The sequence below is a fragment of the Ranitomeya variabilis genome, chromosome 4, assembly GCF_051348905.1.
Source record: "Ranitomeya variabilis isolate aRanVar5 chromosome 4, aRanVar5.hap1, whole genome shotgun sequence".
Classification (NCBI taxonomy): Eukaryota; Metazoa; Chordata; class Amphibia; order Anura; family Dendrobatidae; genus Ranitomeya; species Ranitomeya variabilis.
In genome coordinates this window covers 481,588,058-481,604,385 of record NC_135235.1, presented here as the reverse complement: position 1 = coordinate 481,604,385, position 16,328 = coordinate 481,588,058, and the positions used below count along the sequence as shown (strand labels likewise).

The window sequence follows — 16,328 nt, the reverse complement described above, 5'->3', positions numbered from 1 at the left end:
ATTTCTATGGATTTTATTTCTGATCTTCCGGTTTCCCAGAGGATGTCGGTTATCTGGGTTGTTTGTGACCGGTTTTCTAAGATGGTTCATTTGGTGCCTTTGCCTAAATTGCCTTCCTCTTCAGATTTAGTTTCGTTGTTTTTTCAGCATGTGGTTCGTTTGCATGGTATTCCGGAGAATATTGTGTCTGACAGAGGTTCCCAGTTTGTTTCTAGGTTTTGGCGGGCCTTTTGTGCTAGGCTGGGCATTGATTTATCTTTTTCCTCGGCATTTCATCCTCAGACAAATGGCCAAACCGAGCGAACTAATCAGACCTTGGAGACTTATTTGAGATGCTTTGTGTCTGCTGATCAGGATGATTGGGTGGCCTTTTTGCCATTGGCCGAGTTTGCCCTTAATAATCGAGCTAGTTCGGCTACTTTAGTTTCGCCTTTTTTTTGTAATTTTGGTTTTCATCCTCGTTTTTCTTCTGGGCAGGTTGAGCCTTCTGACTGTCCTGGTGTGGATTCGGTGGTCGACAGGTTGCAGCAGATTTGGGCTCATTTTGGTGTTGTCTCAGGAGGAGGCTCAACGTTTTGCTAACCGTCATCGGTGTGTTGGTTCCCGGCTTCAGGTTGGGGATCTGGTCTGGTTGTCTTCCCGTCATGTTCCTATGAAGGTTTCTTCTCCTAAATTTAAGCCTCGGTTTATTGGTCCTTATAGGATTTCTGGGATTATTAATCCGGTGTCTTTTCGATTGGCGCTTCCGGCCTCTTTTGCTATCCATAATGTCTTCCATAGATCTTTATTGCGGAAATATGTGGTACCCGTTGTTCCCTCTGTTGATCCTCCAGCCCCTGTGTTGGTTGATGGGGAGTTGGAGTATGTGGTTGAGAAGATTTTGGATTCTCATTTTTCGAGGCGGAGGCTTCAGTATCTTGTCAAATGGAAGGGTTATGGCCAGGAGGATAATTCTTGGGTTTTTGCCTCTGATGTCCATGCTGCTGATTTGGTTCATGCTTTTCATCTGGCTCGTCCTGATCGGCCTGGGGGCTCTGGTGAGGGTTCGGTGACCCCTCCTCAAGGGGGCGGTACTGTTGTGAATTCTGCTTTTGGGCTCCCTCCGGTGGTTGTAGATGGTAATGCAGTTGTCCCTGAGTTGCAGTCCTGGTCAGGTGTATCTGCTGATTGCAGTTCTGACTGGGGTATTTAGGCGTGCAGGATTCATTAGTCCTTGCCAGTTGTCCATGGTTGTTGGGAGGTTTTGGTCCTGGTTTGGTTCCATCTGCCTTCTGCCAAATCAGCAAAGATAAGTGTCTGGTTTTGTTTCTGTGGCACACATGCTGTGTGCTTAATAATTCTGTGCTATTCAGTGTTTTTTTGTCCAGCTTAGATTATCAGTATTTTCTCAGTCTTTCTCTGGAGTGGCAGATATACATTCCATGTCTTTAGTTAGATTGTGGAACTTTTTGTATTATCTGCTGTGGATATTTTTGGAAGGGTTTTAATACTGACCGCTTAGTGTTCTGTCCTATCTTTCCCTATTTAGCTAGAGTGGCCTCTTTGCTGAATCCTGTTTTCTGCCTGCGTGTGTCTTTCCTCTCCTACTCACAGTCAATATTCGTGGGGGGCTGCCTATCCTTTGGGGTTCTGCTCTGAGGCAAGGTAGTATTCCTCTTTCCATTTATAGGGGTATTTAGTCCTCCGGCTGTGTCGAGGTGTCTAGGGTTTGTTAGGCACACCCCACGGCTACTTCTAGTTGCGGTGTTAGTTTAGGTTTTGCGGTCAGTACAGTTTCCACCTACTCCAGAGAAAGTTCATGCGGCTCCAAAGTCACCGGATCATAACACTCCCCACACCATCAACATTAATTTTGCAGGTCAACAGGAAGCAATAGTGCACATGGCAAGTGCTCCCATTGGCAGTGAATGGATGAATGGAACAGTAGTCACACATGCACGCTACAGCTCCATTCACATGGTAGGCACAGGACCCCTGTTCACATGATTAGAGGTGGTCCTGGCAGTCGTAACCCGAGACATTATTAATTTATCACCTGCCTATAGGAATAAATGCCATAAAAAGTTTAGAGTTGAAACATTTTGCACAACCTAAGGCTCCACAAAAAATTGGTTACTACATTTTTGCCCAACTCCAACAAAGTGATCATTGCTGGGGCAGGGCGGTAGACTGGTCCCCCCCTCCGGTTACCAAAACGATGATGAGCGGCTGCGCTTTTTATACCGCAAATCTTACTGCAGTCCAAGATTAAAGTAAGATTTGTGACTATGCGCACACGGAGACAAATGCCACTTCATGCATTGCCTGATTCATTGATGAATTAGATGCCTCGCACTCCATCCCATCACCTTCTATGATACTGATCTTAAAAAAATGCCAGTTTTGATTAATCTGGGTCTAATTCTTAATTGGATTTTTTCTATTCTTCATTTAATAATCAGACTTGAGCTATGCTAACATTAGTTTCTTCTAGGGATGGTTATGAGGTTGCCGTAGCCTATTTCAGAACCGGATACATGCCTCAGGATTACAATCAGCAGGTCTGTATAGTCTGCTAATAATGCTTTTTTCAGATACATGAAGGACCAGATAACATTTGTTGTACAGTGGACATGGTTGGTTCGCTTGAAAATGTACTAGAAAAGACATCAAAGAGATTGTATCGGCATGTTTTACAAACTTAAACCAACTATTTTAGTTGTCCTTGGCTACTGGACCAGGGCCCTTCAAACTTCTATGCAGCATCTATAGCACTCCTGCTGATTTGAAGGCCCAGCGCGACGTCCTAGAAGATGCGTCTGGTAAGCTGGCAGATAGGAGGTTAGCAGGGCTCTTATGCAGTGGCCACTGACTACCAATGCGACTGCTGGACCAGGGTCCTGTGAACCATTTTACTCAACTCTATCAGATAATGCTATGTTTCCTATCTATTTTCAATACCAAATTTTATTACCAAATATTTTATTTTCTGTATGTAATTTTGAGGTCCGCCATGTTGCCAGAGCATACAGCGATATGCTTTACAGCAGCCACATGTACCACAGAAATGTTAAGGCTAAGTTCACACAAGTGTAAAAAAAAATAAAATCATATCACAATATCTGTTTGGCATCAAGGAAACATTTCAAAACCATTTCTATTTATTTAGTTTATTTAAAATAAAAAATAAAATAACTAAAAGTAGATCATAAATCTAATTGGATCACTGGGAAAATGGCATTATAATTCACTTTCATTGGTTCCCACAGGTGTAAATCACAGTAAATGTAATTAGTCTTCCATTCTCTAGGGTTTGAAACATTAGTAAATCGTAATAGTGCCAAGTAAATGTGGTATAAAATGTTTTGTTTTTTTTGTTTTTTTCTTAGTCTTGGGAAGCTCGCCTTAAAATGGAGAGATCCAAAGCGGTGAAATGCCCAGATATAGCAACTCAACTAGTCGGTACCAAAAAGGTTCAACAGGAACTGAGCCGTCCTCTTGTACTGGAAAAGTTCTTGCCTGACCAACCAGAAGCTGTTGCCCGAATCAGAGAGACTTTCGCAGGCCTGTACTCCTTGGATATTGTAAGTGGAGGCTTGCATTAGTAAATTATTCAGTGGTGGGAACATAAACCTTCTGTTTTATCTAAATCCTATATAATAAATTCTGGTCGTCCTCACAGTACTCCGTTACTCTTTAAATGCAGAAGACGTTTGGAGAAATGCAATGTGTTTTGTAACATAAATTTTTTTCCACATAAGCGTGGTATGGGATGCAATGAATGCCTTCTTGGGGGGGGCGTGTTAATAAGAGAAATTAAGTTTATTAAGGATAACTCTCCCAAAAGAGGGGGTAGACATGGAAAACAGAGTTCGGAATACTGCATTATGTTTTATTCAAAACAATAGCACACTGTAAGGAATTATAAAAACAGCTTTGGGCATTCCCACTAGAATGTCGATAGTAAACGTAGGTTTTTAAAACAGCAATTCTATGAGGAGAGAGAGAGATCACGGGTCGGTTACTTGCAAAGATGGCCCAAGCCCAAAACGAAAATTCTCTTGAATATCAATTAAGGGATGTAGAGGGCAAAATGGCCGTTCGGATCCTGGATATAGTAAAGATCTTACATGGCTTCTTTTCTAATCTATATTGGTCTAAGGTCAATTACTCGCAAGATGATTTGGTGAATTACCTCTGGGGGATAACTGTCCCTTGCCTGGAGCATAAAGATAGAGTTTTTAGATCAGCCAATTTCTTGGAAGACGTTAGCAAAGACTGTTGGGAAAATAGCTAATAAGGCCTTCCGAAAGAAATCTATAAACATTAAGGAAATATTACTGAACTGGCTGGAAATAGTTCATAATGCATTTTTATCAGGGGTTTTGCTCAAGTCGTTATGAGGCGGTAATAGTAGTTCTGCTCAAGGATGGAACAGATAGATGGTAATATATTAGCAAACATTCTGGCCTCCCAACTTAATACGGTTATTCAATCTGTGATTCATCCAGAACAGGCTGGCTTTATGCCCTCTAAGTCAACTGGCATAAACCTATGTAGGTGTGTTTTTAGTTGTTTTTTAAATTTGCAAGTGGCACAGGTGGATACTTTTCGGTAGGGGTCTTATCCTTAGATGCCACCAAAGAATTTGATAGTGTTGAATGGGGTTATATTCAAGATCAGCTATATGCAGATTAACTATTTGTCAATAATATAATTATTTTTCTTAAAGTTAGAATGATATCTCTAGAGAGAGTTTGGCCTTCTCAGGATTGACTATAAATTGGTTACAGTCTGCGCTGGTTCTCTTGAGCGATAATTACATTTCAAGATGAAGTCGTTCTTTCATGGTCTATGTAGTCTCAAAATTTAAATATCTGCTCGCCCTGAAGTGTGTGTGTTGGGCTATGTGGGAGACATAGGAAATTCATGCCCACTTCAACTGGCTATAGCCAAAATACTGTATCCAACCAGAGAGACCGTAGCTAAACACTGGTTAGCAAGACTTGCTCCGTCAGTGGAAGAGATTGTGAGCTCTTTAAATACCACCATTCTGATGGCGAAAACGCTATACATAAAATGTTGTGTAACATTGCAATTACGTTCCGTTACTCTGTATGTGCTGATCTTGAGGTAAATGTGTTATTTTGGATAGTAACCTCGTCCCAGAGTGCAGCACAGTGGAGAGGATTGCATTAAATGCGCTCTGTTACACTTTTCTGGATATGTCTGTTTCACGTTAACAGATTCCATCAGCAACTACCTGGAAACTGAACGTTAAAGCCTAACTAAGTACAGCATGAATTCTGCAATCTTTTAACTTTGTTATATAGTGTACATAGTAATATTTTATTTTTTATTAATCAGGGTGAAGAAGGAGATCAGACTGTGAAAATTGCACTGGAAAACCCAGATCAGTATGTTTTAAAACCACAAAGAGAAGGTGGAGGTAAATAGCAAGGATTACACACTAGGATTACTGTAAAGTACACAACCAGCTTATGGATGCTATTTTTTTTTATTTTTGTTCACCTATTGCAGAGACTGTATAACATTTTAATAGTGTTCTTTAGAATTGGTGCTTTTACTGGTTAATCATATAAGTGTTTTGGTGTTAAACTATTGTTGTTCAACTGCACATCTCTACAGAACTTAACGGAAAACTGTCACCATGAAAATAGAGTCAAATTAAAGGGAACGGGTCACCATGAAAAAGCAGTCCAATCTGCAGGCACTATGTTATAGAGCAGGGGGAGCAGAGTAGATTCCTATATAGATTTGTAAGAAAAGACTCTGTATATCCTATGCTTTAATCACATAAACCTCTGCCCTTTCTGGAATTTTCGGTCCAATGGGCGGTCCTATCAGGGACTATCATACAGTGTGCATACAGATGTAGCTGTCAGTCACCGATAGGACCACCCACTGGACTAAAAAATCCCAGAAAAAGAAGATTGTAATTAAATCAACCGGTACACAATCTTTTCTTATAAAACTTTTATATCAATCTGCTCAACTCCCCCTGCTCTATAACATGAACTCTACAGATTGGGCTGCTTTTTCATGGTGACCGGTTCCCTTTAATTCCCAATCTTTGAGAATTTAAACTGCAAAATTTCAGATCTCCAAATCTGAAATGTAGAGGGCACAGTGCTTGTAGTAGTGCTTCAGCCCTCTTGTACTAGCAATTTTGTTTGCTTCTGTGACAGTGACAATGGTATAAGATGTTTAACGCCTTCATTATCGTTCCCTTAAAGAGGACCTATTACCAATTCTTACCTTATAGACTGACTGTTCATTCCTGCACATAGTAGCATTTTTTTTTTTTATTCATGTATTTTTTTCGACACTCCACCATGGATCTAACAGGGTGCCAAAATTACTGGCGCATATTGTGTTAACTTATTTATTCAACTGGGCATTTCAGTTAGCGCAGCTGTTTACTTTCATCCCACTATGAAGCTGTCCAGCCATAAAAAGGCAGCATCTATAAGTCGGAAAATGTAGACGCCCATCTGTCTGAACTAAATGAATGGCCCACTGAGGTCAGGAACTGAGTTTCTGTCTCACCTGACAGGTGGGCAGCAGCATCAGAGTGAGGCGCATTGGGGCAGCCGCCGAGGGTGAGGGTATATGCACACGTTCAGGATTTCTTGCAGAAATTTCCTGACAAAAAATGGACATTTCTGCCAGACATCCGCATTCCTTTTTTTTCGCGTTTTTCTGCGTGTTTTTTGTGCGTTTTTTCTGCGTTTTTTCCCAATGCATTAAATAGCGGGAAAAAGGCGAAAAATCCGCAAAATTAATGAACATGCTGCTTTTTTTACCGCGATCATGTGCACAAAAATTGCAGTACGCATTCTAAATTATAGGATGCATATGTATGTGTTTTTTTATGCTTTTTTTATTGCGAAAAAAACGCACGTGTGCACATACCCTGACGGTGTCAGCATGGTCATATGAGATGGGCTATGTCTTGTGTGACCACATTGTTGCAGTTCCTGACCTCAGTGGGCCATTCTTTTAGTTCAGTAGTGTCATTTTTGCTACCTATGGACGCTGCCTTATCATGATTGGCCAGAGTCGTAGTGGGATGAAGGTACAGAGTACAGATCTGAACAAATTGAAAAACCCAGTTCTATAAGAAAATTAACACATTAGGCGCCAGTTATTTGATGTCCTATATCTCAGAACAGAGTGAATAAAAAAAAAAAAAAAAAAGTTTGTACGTACATTCCTTGTACTATGTGCCGGAGTATACAGTTTATAATGTAAAGCTTGGTAAAAGGTTATTAAAGGGAACCAGTCTTTATTCACCCTATATCTACTTTGAGCAATTTCACTGCCTCCTCTTTGCAAGTCTGGAGCGTATGCGTGACATGCTGCCTCCCTGGGAATACACAGTGAAGCCTGATGAATGCTCCTTGGCTTCTCCGGCACATCGCACATGCCCAGGGAGGCAGCAGTGATGCAGATCCAGTCACCAGCAAAAGAACATAAGGACCATTTAACAGCCGCCATATACCACCCATATCTAACTAACCATGAGCAGCTTGCTGGAGAAGCTGGGGAGCTTGCACCTGACTTCACTGCGCAATCAGTGAAATATCATTACTATGTCAGGACCAGGGTCTCCAGCGTAGGAAGAAGACCATTTAGCTCTTGGCTGTATTTCTTTCTGAAACTTTATTCAATAAAAGTGGAGTTTTTTCATGCCAGTTTTAGTGAATTTGGCGGATCTTACTAATGTACTCCCTTCATTAAGTGGCTTGCACCTCTCAATGAATTTGGTGTAGTGCACATCCCAGAAATGAGCATCAGGCAGCAGCTGGCATATGGTTTCCTCGTAATTTACTTATGGCACAAATTATGATGAATTTGTTGGGCGTGCTTGGCCACACCATGTCCCGCACAATCTCCGCCAAAAACAAGTTGCAACATTTTTGCTCAACTTAGTTGTATAAAAATGTTGTTACATTTACATTTCAAGCAGTTTTACTCTAGATTCCTGCCATAAATCGCTTGATGAATGGGCCAAAGTGTTTTTTATGTAGTATTTCTTGCAGGTTTCAGATTAAGAGGCCACATTTATTCAAATTGTTATTTCTTTTATCAGGAAATAATCTCTATGGTAATGAAATCAGAGAAGTGCTAGAAAGGGTTAAGGACAGCACGGAGCGCACTTCTTATATACTTATGGACAAGATTAAGCCTCAGCCAGTAAAGAGCTGTCTTCTCCGAGCCAATGGCAGAGTACAAGTGTCAGAATGTATCAGCGAGCTGGGAATGTTTGGCGTGTATGTGAGGTAAGTGCTCATTATTCCTGTGTTGTGCACCTAATGCACAGAGAATGTATTGCATTTTATCTGGGGAGCTTTTGGATTTGTGCGCTTACTGGTACAATAATGGGAACCTGTCAGCTGATTCATTCTCTCCGAACCACAGGCAGCATGAATAAGAGCCGGGATGCATGACTGCAGCCAGACACGTACTCTGAAGATCCAGCCATACCATAGGGACTATAGCAATAGACAAGACTAGTCTGTCGTTTCCCCCTGCCGCTCTTGTTGATGGATAGGTCTCTCCCTATATACACATAAGGGAGAGACCTGTCAATCATCTGGAGCAGGGCAGGGAGAAGCCAACTTGTCATGTCTCTTCTTGTTTTCTGGCCGGATCTTCAAATTATGTTTTCTCTGAAATTTCCACAGCTGTGGCGGTATGAATTTTCTGACTGATTCCCGCTAACCCTTTCACCAGCTTTGACGTACCGTTACATTATGGCCGGATAGGGGTTCCCAATTTTTGACATATGTCATGGCGATTGTGCGGGGCACAGGAACTGTGCCAGTGCGATCTCCGACAGGAACTCGGCCAGCTTACATGCCAGCCAAGACCTGACTCCCAGCCAGATGCAGTGCCCGCACCGCCCTCAGCTGTTTAACCTCCTAAATGCTGCAATCGATAGCTTTCCAAATGCTGTGATAGATATGAGAGGGAGGGAGCGCCTTTTCCCATCCAAACACATGCCCGTGATGTTATCGCAAGGGCCCGTTCATTGCCATGGCAACCCGAGGTCGTTGTGACTACCTCCGGGTCAGCTAGCTGTGGCAAGTCTGTTAAGATCACGTTGAGATCATGATCTAAGAGGCTTCGGTCAGTGCTGCACTGACAGGTATAATGCATTGCAATGCATTATACCAGTGATCAGAGGCATGAAAGTTAAACTCCCATAAACAAACTAGGTAAAAAAAATTGTAAAAATATTTTTAAAAAATTCACAAAAAATGAAAATATTATACCCATAAATACGTAATTTGTGTAAAAAAAATAAAATAAAATATATATATATATCTCAAAAGTACACATTTTGGAATGACCCGACTTATAAAACCGTCACACTAGTTGACCTCTTCAGTGAACACCCAAAAAAAAAATAAACGTGACAAACTATGCTTTTTCATCATACTGTCAAACAAAAAGTCGAATGGAAATAAATAACTGAAAACGTCATCCTCCATCAGCGGAAAAAAAACTATAGCACTCGGAATATAGCGATGCAAAACCAATTATTTTTCCTTTAAAATAGTCTGTGTGTAAAAGAGGCAAAATATTAAAATATATATAAATGTGGTATCGCTGTAGTCATACTGACCCAAAGAATAACGTTGTCTTATCACTTTTACCATATGGTGAACAGCATAAAATACACCCCAAATTTCTGATTTGCTTGTTTTTGTTTATTCCGCCTCACAAAAATCTGAATAGAAAGCGATCAAAAAAGTCATGTGCCTGAAAATGGTGTCCATTCAACTCGTCACGCAAAAAACAAGTCCTCACATGACTCTATTGGTAGAAATATGGAAAAATTATAGCTCTCAAAATATGGCAATGATTTTTGTGTTACAAAAAAGACTTTTAGTGTGTGACAGCAGCCAAACATAAAAAACTGAGCTATAACTCGTAAATCTAGTATCGCTGTAACTGCACCCACCCGCAGAATAGTCGTTTAATCACTGATACCACATGAGGAACAGTGTGAAAAATAAATAAAACCAATTCTTCACCTACTGCTTTATTTTTTTTCGTTCTGCCTTCCAAAGAGTGCAGTAAGGCTTGGCGCACATTTATCCTGCGCCCTATGCTGAGCGCTTACACTGGGGTTTCCATGTAAATCTCTGAAATATGTGATTCAGACAGAACCTCTGGCAGAAGATTCCCTTTAATGAGGCAGATGGAGACACTGTGGACGGCGTCTGGCTGCTTATGATACGGCAGTGTCTTTTTAGGCATTTACAAAAGTGCCGTCGGTCACAGTTTTGTGCATCTCTGAAAAGGACAACGCTGAACAGAGGCCAGGTGGAGTCTAGGGTAACTCTGCTGTCGCATTATAGTGAACGGATCCCTCGGAGGTTTTATCTAAATTACATCACTCAGCGATTTAGATGGAAACCCTGATGTAAGCTCTCAGTGTAGAGAGTAGGATAAATGTGATCGTAAATGTTATGTAAAATGTTCCCAATAAAAGCTTCAACTGAATCCACAAAAAAAAAGTCTGTTATCGGAAATATAGGGGGCTTCCACGCTACTGGTAGTACAAAGGCCCTGGAAAACGCTGTGGCTCCCCCCAAAACAAATCCCAGCAAATTCTACGCTCCCAAATCTAAATACACCCCTCCCTTCTGAGCCCCACAGTGTGCCTACACCAAATTTAGTGTCCACATGTTTGGCATTTCTGTAACAATGAGAACCATCTTAAAGGGGTTGTGCCACAAAGAAAAGTGTATCTTAATCAACAGATCTTGGAATAAAAATAAACTCCACAATTGGATGTGTTTTTATATAAAAAAAAAAAAGTCCTGTGTTGAGAGAATCTTATAAATGTGGCACTGTTATGTACTGTGTAATGGCTGTGTCTGACTGTGCAGGAACATGGATAGATATACCATAGCTACTGCCCTGGGGAGAAAGCAAAAGACTTTAGTCATTACAGCAGGAAATCAGAACTGATTGTTTCTTTGAGTTACAATACTGGTTAAAAACAGGCAGTGAAATGTTTTACTGACAATAAGAATCAGCTGCGATCTCGTACTGTATACTCTTTTGCATTCTCCCCTGCTTAGATGTGGTATGATCAGATCATGTTCCTGCATGGAACAGCAGGGGCACATTTATAAGATTATAACACAGGAACACCTTTTAATTTATGGGGTCCATGTTTCCTGAAGCAAGAGCTTTGCATAATGCATGGTCACTACAACAGCAGATATGCAATTTTCACTCAGCAACATCCACTGCTGCTTGTTTCTGAAAAACACACATGGAGTCAAAATTATCACTGTACCTGTAGATAAATTCCCAGAGGGGTCTCATTTCCAAAATGGGCTCACTTAAGGGGGGATTCTGCTCTTCTGGCACTTGGGGGCACTGTATATGTAGTCTGCAAACTATTTTACAATAATTTGTTCTCAGAAAGTCAAAGAGCGCTGCTGTCCGTGTCTCGCAGTGTGGCCAGGCAGTATAGTACAGACTCATATGGTGTATTGCCAAATTGTGCAACAAATTTTGGTGCCATTTTTTTTACGCATTTCTCCATGTAAAACTGTAAAATCTGGGACTAAAACACAGTTTTTATGGTAATTTTTTTTTTTTTCTTCACTGTCGAATGGTATCAAATCCTGTGGCACAACTGTAGTGTCAATATGATCACTGCACCCCTAGATGAATTCATTGACAGATGTAGTTTGTAAAATGGGGTCACTTACAGGAAGGGGGGAGTAGTTCTGCTGTTCTAGCACTTCAGGGGCTCTACCAATATGACATGGCACTCTCAAAGGATTTCAGCAAAATCTCAATACAAATATGGCGCTTACTCCCTTCTGAGCTTTACTCTGTGCCTCAAAAGTAGATTTTGACCACATGTGGGGTATTGGCGTACTCAGGAGAAATTGGGTAACGAATTGTACCTTTCACTTTCTCTTATTATCTCTTTTGAAAATTTAAAACTTGGGGCCATTGCAACATTTTAGTGGAAAAAAATGAATTTGCAAATTACCTCTTCAGAGAGGAAGAGGACAAGAACTCTGGTGCCACCTATTGGAGGTAGTAATCCTAAAAGTAAATATCGATCCATTAATGAGCCTTTCCTCATTACTTAGGATAAAAGACAAACCAGAAATTCCAATTGGCAGACACTATGTTTCAGGGTGCTGCCCCTCATCAATGCAAAGTGTAAGATCTGGTGTGGCTGGGTGAGAGGCCTCTGCCTGGGATCCGAGGAGGTAAAGTGTCTTTTTGTGGAGAGTGACATGCAAAGACTGGCATGGTAATATTCAAGACTTTTGAGCCTTGCAATGCTCCTCTGGGAAATTTTAAATTATTTCTCCTCACACTGACATGCCAGGCTTGCCATGTCACTCTCTCCACAAGGAAAAATGTTACCCCTTGGATCCCGGTCAGATGCCTCTCACCCAGTCCAACCAGATCTCACACTTTACACTGATAAAGGGCAGCACCCCAAAACACAAATTGAGATTCAGGTTTGACTTTTATCCCAAGTCATGTGACCAGGCTCCTTAAAGGGTCAATTTCTACTTTTAGGATTGCTACTTTGAATAGGAAGTTCTAGAGTTCTTGTCCTCTTCCTTTCTGAAGAGGTAATTTACATATTTAATTTGCCATTGCAAGGCTTAAGTCTCCTAACCTCCTAACATTGGCATGCAAGTCTTGGCATGTCACTCTAAACAAGGAGAAACATTATCTCTTGGATCCTAGTGAAAAAAATGGTAATTTTCCAATGATTCAACCCAATGTTATTCAATTCTGTTATTCGCTTGAATTTTCACAGCTAAACATTATAAAATTCAGCGAAGGACTTTCGGGTTCAAGGTGCTCACCAAACATCTAGATAAATGAATTGATGAGTGTAGTTTCCAATATGGAGTCACTTTGGGGGGGGGGGGGTGCTGTGTGTTCAATTGTTTGGACACATCAGAGGCTCTGCAAAGGTGACATGGTGTCCTCTAGCTATCCCATCCAATTTTGAGCTCCAAAAGTTGAATGGTGTGCCTTACTTCTGAGCCCTGCAGTGCTCCCAAACAGTAGTTTTGCACTACCTATGGGCTATCAAGCTAAAGCAATATTTTGGTGGGGAAAAAAGCAACATTTTCATTTTTTTCTTCCACATATCTCTAATTCAGGTAACTTCTCTAAAGAGTTAATAAACTTCTTTAATGTGGTTTTAAGCACTTTGAGGGGTGGAGTTTTTTTAAATGGTGTCCATTTTGTTGTCACATAGGTTCCCCAAAGTCACTTCAAATGTGATGTGGATCCTAAAAAAAAAAAAAAAAAAAAAAAAAATTGAGTTTGTAAATTTTGTTGGAAAAATGAGAAATTGCTGATTTAAACTTTGAACTTTCTAACAAAGAAATGATGCCAATGTAAAGTAGACATGCGGTAAATCTTATTTATAAGCGATTTGGTTTAAGGGCATACAAATTAAAAGTTTGAAAATTGCTAAATTTCCCAAAAATGTGTCAAATTTTTGATGCTTTCATAAACTTTGGTCAATATAATTAGCGTTAGTTTATCAATAACACAATACAATATGTCCCGACAAGTCTCATAATCACTGTGATACTTTGAAGCGTTCCAGAGTTTTTACCCCATAAAATGACACTTTTCAGAATTGAAAAAATTGGTCTGGTCAGGAAGGTGAAAAGAGGCTGGGGGTGAAAAGGTTAAGTGCCAGAAGTTTATTTTTTAATTCTTTTTCCTTGGTGTTGGAATGGTTTCCCACTTGTACGATTGTTACTCAGATGCACATCCCTGCAGAACTTACAGTAATTTAGTTTTTGAGAATTTAAACTACAAAGTTTCAGATCCCCAAATATGAAAATGTAGGGTGCTTGTAATAGCACCGCAGCACCCTTGTATTTCATGGCTTCTTGTGACAGTGATATGTCATAAGAGGTTTCTCCCTTTCATTAAATTTGCCTTAATAGTATAACAGAGATCGGAGTCCTCGCTATAATATCAGTGTGCGCTGATCGCGTAAGCACTGCCCTTGTATACTGCAGCTAGGTTCCAGCTCTTCAAGATCAAAGAAACTTGGCATTTCAACCTTGTATGGTGCAATTAAAGCAAAAATCACTGTATCCTCAAGGTGCTGCATCCTGATGTGGTTAATAATGTCGGAATATTATTTTGTTTGTTCTTTCTGTAGGGAAGGTGAAAAAATGGTTCTCAATGAACATGTGGGTCATCTTCTTAGGACAAAAGCCACTGAACATGCTGATGGTGGGGTGGCCGCTGGAGTCGCAGTCTTGGACAATCCTTTCCTTGTTTAACCAAGGACTTTTTTGTGACTTATAACACTTAATGTGCCCTAACTATCCGTGCTGGACACTGGAAGAACTCCTTCAGGAAGGTCCACTTGTGGTATATTATTCTTCTATTTTACCATCTACCAATTGGACATATATACTTGGTAATAAGGGTTTTGAAAGACTGAGATTTTACAAAAATCGTAATTTAAAGTAGGACATTTTTATTGTATACAAATAAATGACTGATAGAAGGGGAACAAATTTATTCCGAGATTAATATATCAAGTGATAAGGTGAAATAAACCCTTAGTTTTGCTAGCACCCCAATTCTACAGTTAGAAAATGCCCACTTTTAAGATCATGGTATAAGTCATTTACCTTTTTTTTTTTTTTTTTTTTTTTTTTCCAAATCCAACACTCCATAGTATGTTCTGATTTGGTTATGACCATGTCATCCAGTATTTTGATTATTTGGGGACCAGATATACTGCTGCTGACCTGGAAAGAGAAATTCTTTACTCTTTCTAAAAATATTGCTCTGTTATATTTCCTACCTGTGATATGTTGGATTGAAGATTTACACATGTAAGTGCAGCTTAACGCCTTGTCATATGTGCAGGTGAATGAAATGGACATCTATGGTTTGATTTGTTGCCTATGTGGATTGGATAGCTTGTTACTGACATCTGGTGAGAATTTCATATCAATAGCACCTTTTTAAAAATAGATTTACTTAGATAATACACTGCACAATATATGTAGTACAATTTTCTGTGTGAACACCTGTTCAAATCTCCTTGTGGGACTAAAATATTGTATAAAAGTTTTTAAAATAAAAATTGCAATTCCTCAAATCCCAGTTGTTGTTTTTTAATAACACAAATGCCCTATACAAAATAAAAAGTCACACATATGTGGTATTGTCAAGTCCTAGACAACCTGTACTACAAAACTATATCACGTATCACAGTGAAAAGCAATGCCAAAATATCTGTTTTTGATTACTTATTATTGTGAGATGGTTGGATGGATAAGTCATATGAATGCCAAAATGATACCGACAAAAACTACAGCTCATTAGGCAAAAATTAAGCCCTCCTTCAGCTCTGTAAGCAGAAAAATGAAATTGACTGTGTATGTTGACCACAAAAAGTGATTTTATGGTTTAGAAGTAGCATTACTCTAATCGCATCAACCCATACTATATTACTATTTGTTAAAAAAATTAAAAAAAAATAAATAAAAAAATGTTTTTGTCTCCCCCCAGGTTGCATTGTTTACACACTGCGTGATAAAATACAGCATATTACAGTTCCAGCAAAATTAACATTTTGGAAGTCTAATGCACATGCTATTTCTCCTTCGCCTCATTGGGGGACACAGACCATGGGTGTATGCTGCTGCCACCAGGAGGCTGACACTAAGTATTACAAAGAAAGTTAGCTCCTCCCCTGCAGTATACACCCCTCTGCTGGCTCCCAGCTAACCAGTTCTTGCTTAGTGTCCGTAGGAGGCACACGGACGGGTCTGCTATTCAGACCCAAAGAACTCTTTTTTTCCGTTTTTTTTTACTTTTTACTACGGTCGAATGGGGCGACGGATTCTTTCATGTTCCGATCTCCTCGAACCATCAACAGGCGAGCACGGGAGTTTTACCTCTCCGTATCCTCTCCTGCGACGTGGGAAGCCACTGCCTGAGCTGATTCTAGGGGCGACGGGCCCCTTCAAGGGCACCGATCTCCCCCCTCCCTTATCAGACGAGCACTGGAGTTTTTCCTTCAGTATCCTCTTCTGCAGCCAGGCCTATTGCCGGACATTCAGCCCTGTCCACCAGGTTTTACCCTCGGCTGTACAGAGGCACCTTCCAGCGTGGCGTCCGAGCAGCCCCCGCTGCATCACCACTGAAAAAGCGGATGATGGAAGGAGGCAGACGGTTCCTCTCCACCCCTCTTCTGCAGGGATGGTGGATGGAGGCTCCCCAACCCTGCATCGGCCTATCTACCCGGGCACAGCTCCTACCTG

The 16,328-nt window shown here is 40.6% G+C and overlaps 1 protein-coding gene across 1 annotated transcript in view; it reads left to right on the top strand.

Moving 5' to 3' along the window:
• Nucleotides 1-15,571, top strand: part of GSS (glutathione synthetase) — a 59,942-nt gene extending 44,371 nt beyond the window's left edge. Inside the window, exons 9-13 of the mRNA XM_077251867.1 lie at nucleotides 2,474-2,540; nucleotides 3,369-3,563; nucleotides 5,347-5,428; nucleotides 8,096-8,285; nucleotides 14,204-15,571. Of these exons, the coding sequence (XP_077107982.1) occupies nucleotides 2,474-2,540; nucleotides 3,369-3,563; nucleotides 5,347-5,428; nucleotides 8,096-8,285; nucleotides 14,204-14,327 (658 nt within the window). The 3' untranslated portion in view covers nucleotides 14,328-15,571. The remainder of the gene's footprint in view (nucleotides 1-2,473; nucleotides 2,541-3,368; nucleotides 3,564-5,346; nucleotides 5,429-8,095; nucleotides 8,286-14,203) is intronic.
• Nucleotides 15,572-16,328: the final 757 nt, after the last annotated feature.